The sequence below is a fragment of the Limulus polyphemus genome, unplaced genomic scaffold (assembly GCF_000517525.1).
Source record: "Limulus polyphemus unplaced genomic scaffold, Limulus_polyphemus-2.1.2 Scaffold12738, whole genome shotgun sequence".
Classification (NCBI taxonomy): Eukaryota; Metazoa; Arthropoda; class Merostomata; order Xiphosura; family Limulidae; genus Limulus; species Limulus polyphemus.
The window spans coordinates 5723-7573 of NW_013678348.1; the positions used below are offsets into that span (position 1 = coordinate 5723).

The 1851-nt window shown below is 27.0% G+C and overlaps 1 protein-coding gene across 1 annotated transcript in view; it reads right to left on the bottom strand.

Moving 5' to 3' along the window:
- Positions 1 to 1851, bottom strand: part of LOC111084005 — a gene marked incomplete at its 3' end in the record, with an annotated part of 6132 nt that overhangs the window by 2669 nt on the left and 1612 nt on the right. The window contains exon 3 of the mRNA XM_022380772.1: positions 1112 to 1310. Coding sequence (XP_022236480.1) covers positions 1112 to 1310 — 199 coding nt within the window. The remainder of the gene's footprint in view (positions 1 to 1111; positions 1311 to 1851) is intronic.

Below are 1851 nucleotides of genomic sequence, written 5' to 3' on the forward strand. Positions count from 1 at the left end.
ATTCTACTCTAGAAATAACTTAAAATTTTATACTTCCCACTCAATTTGTAAATGAACCATACAAGTAAGCTCAAGACAATTCTAATCTAATTTTTTTTAAATAAAAGCCCCAAGTCCAATTTTACAAACACCAGACAAATTTACAATTTGAGATACCTCAAACAGACTAACAGGATTTTTAAAGACAATTCTGAATGAATAAAATATCATTTTGAATTTTCCATTCTGAGAATAAGTTTGTATTTTTCTCTGATAAACTATCTAATCAAACTACAACAACTTTTTTCCAATATCTAGGCTATGCAATTTGTATTAGCGATAAAACAGTATTGCAATAAAACTTGTCTTCCCAGTCAATCAATCATAGCTAAATAACCAACCAAACTGAATTGTTTTTAATTTTTTCTAAATTTTTTGTTTTAATGTCTTTTTTTTTCAGCAATTAGATATAGTTACATAAAGTTTCAATTTTACTTTATATTACTAATTCAACCATCTTATGAATTTCAAGTCCACTCAGCACCAGTGTTTGCTAATAATCTAGATAGCTTGTAATTTTATTCCATTGAAAATAGCTACACTAAGCTTATAACAATATCTCACATGATTTACTTCCTTCATTAAATGTTGAATTTTTTCTTCTAATCTTCAGTATTTTTCACTCACACATCTGGGCAGGCAAAGATTCAAAAATTAAAACTAATAAAAAAGTGTATTGGTGTAATAAAGAAGTGTAATAGTCAATAAAGAACTTCTGTTCTTAAAAAAACAGCAAGATACACAGTAAATAGTTTTTTTCAGAATTTTCTGAAGTATAAAAGCAAAATATATTAATTAAGTATAAAACTATCAATATGCAAAAACAAAAATTAACATAACTCTATAGTTTCGTTTTGAGTTTACTTACTAAAATACAACATAACTCTAGTATACCTAAAACTGATTATTCCAGCACTAGAGAATTGCAAACAATATTTTACTAGCTATAGCATTAAGTACTAGTAAGGATTTTCTTGGATGGATAACAGTATCAAAAACTAATCAGTATAAAAACATCTAAAATAAGCAAATCTTCATTTCTAGACTACAAAACATCAACTAAGCATTTTACCAGTAACTTCATAAAAAAAACTAGGTTCCACACATTGATTATCTGCTCGTTTGATGTCCCACTTATAGTTAACTTTTCCTCCTTTTGATGTGAAAAGATGACTAATCAACAAAAACTCTCCACATTGTGGTACTGTTCTGGGTCCTGTGATTGTAAGATGGGGTGTGTTATCTGTCTGAATCTTTGGGGCATGGACCTCCTAACAAAAAATAGTGAATTCATTTCTCATTTTTTGTATATCATAATATATATATGCAACTTGGAAAAAAACACATTAAAACATTAAGTTCACTTTTTTTTCATAAAACAAATTATATATGCTCACAAACATGCATAATTATTTATTAAACAGAAAAAAATTATACTTTATAAAATTAAATTGCTCCACGTCAAAGCTACAGTGAATTTATATTAATATTACTCTACAAAAAACATAAAACAAACATCAAATGTTAAGAAATATTTAAGTATTTCCCAAATATTCATTTTTCTAAATCCTTTCTTCTTCCCCTTTTTTTTAAGTCTGTGAGAAATATTAAAACAGAATTTCAGGAAATATATTCTACTAAAACCTTTCCTAACTTCTTGCATAACTGTATAGGTGACCGAACAGAAAAACTCAAGCAAGATACACAGTTCTTCATTCCTTCTTTTTTTTTTACATGCAATAAACCATCACAAACTTTATTGGAATGGGTTGTGACTTATCTATTAAATTGAGTAAATATAAAAATCATTCT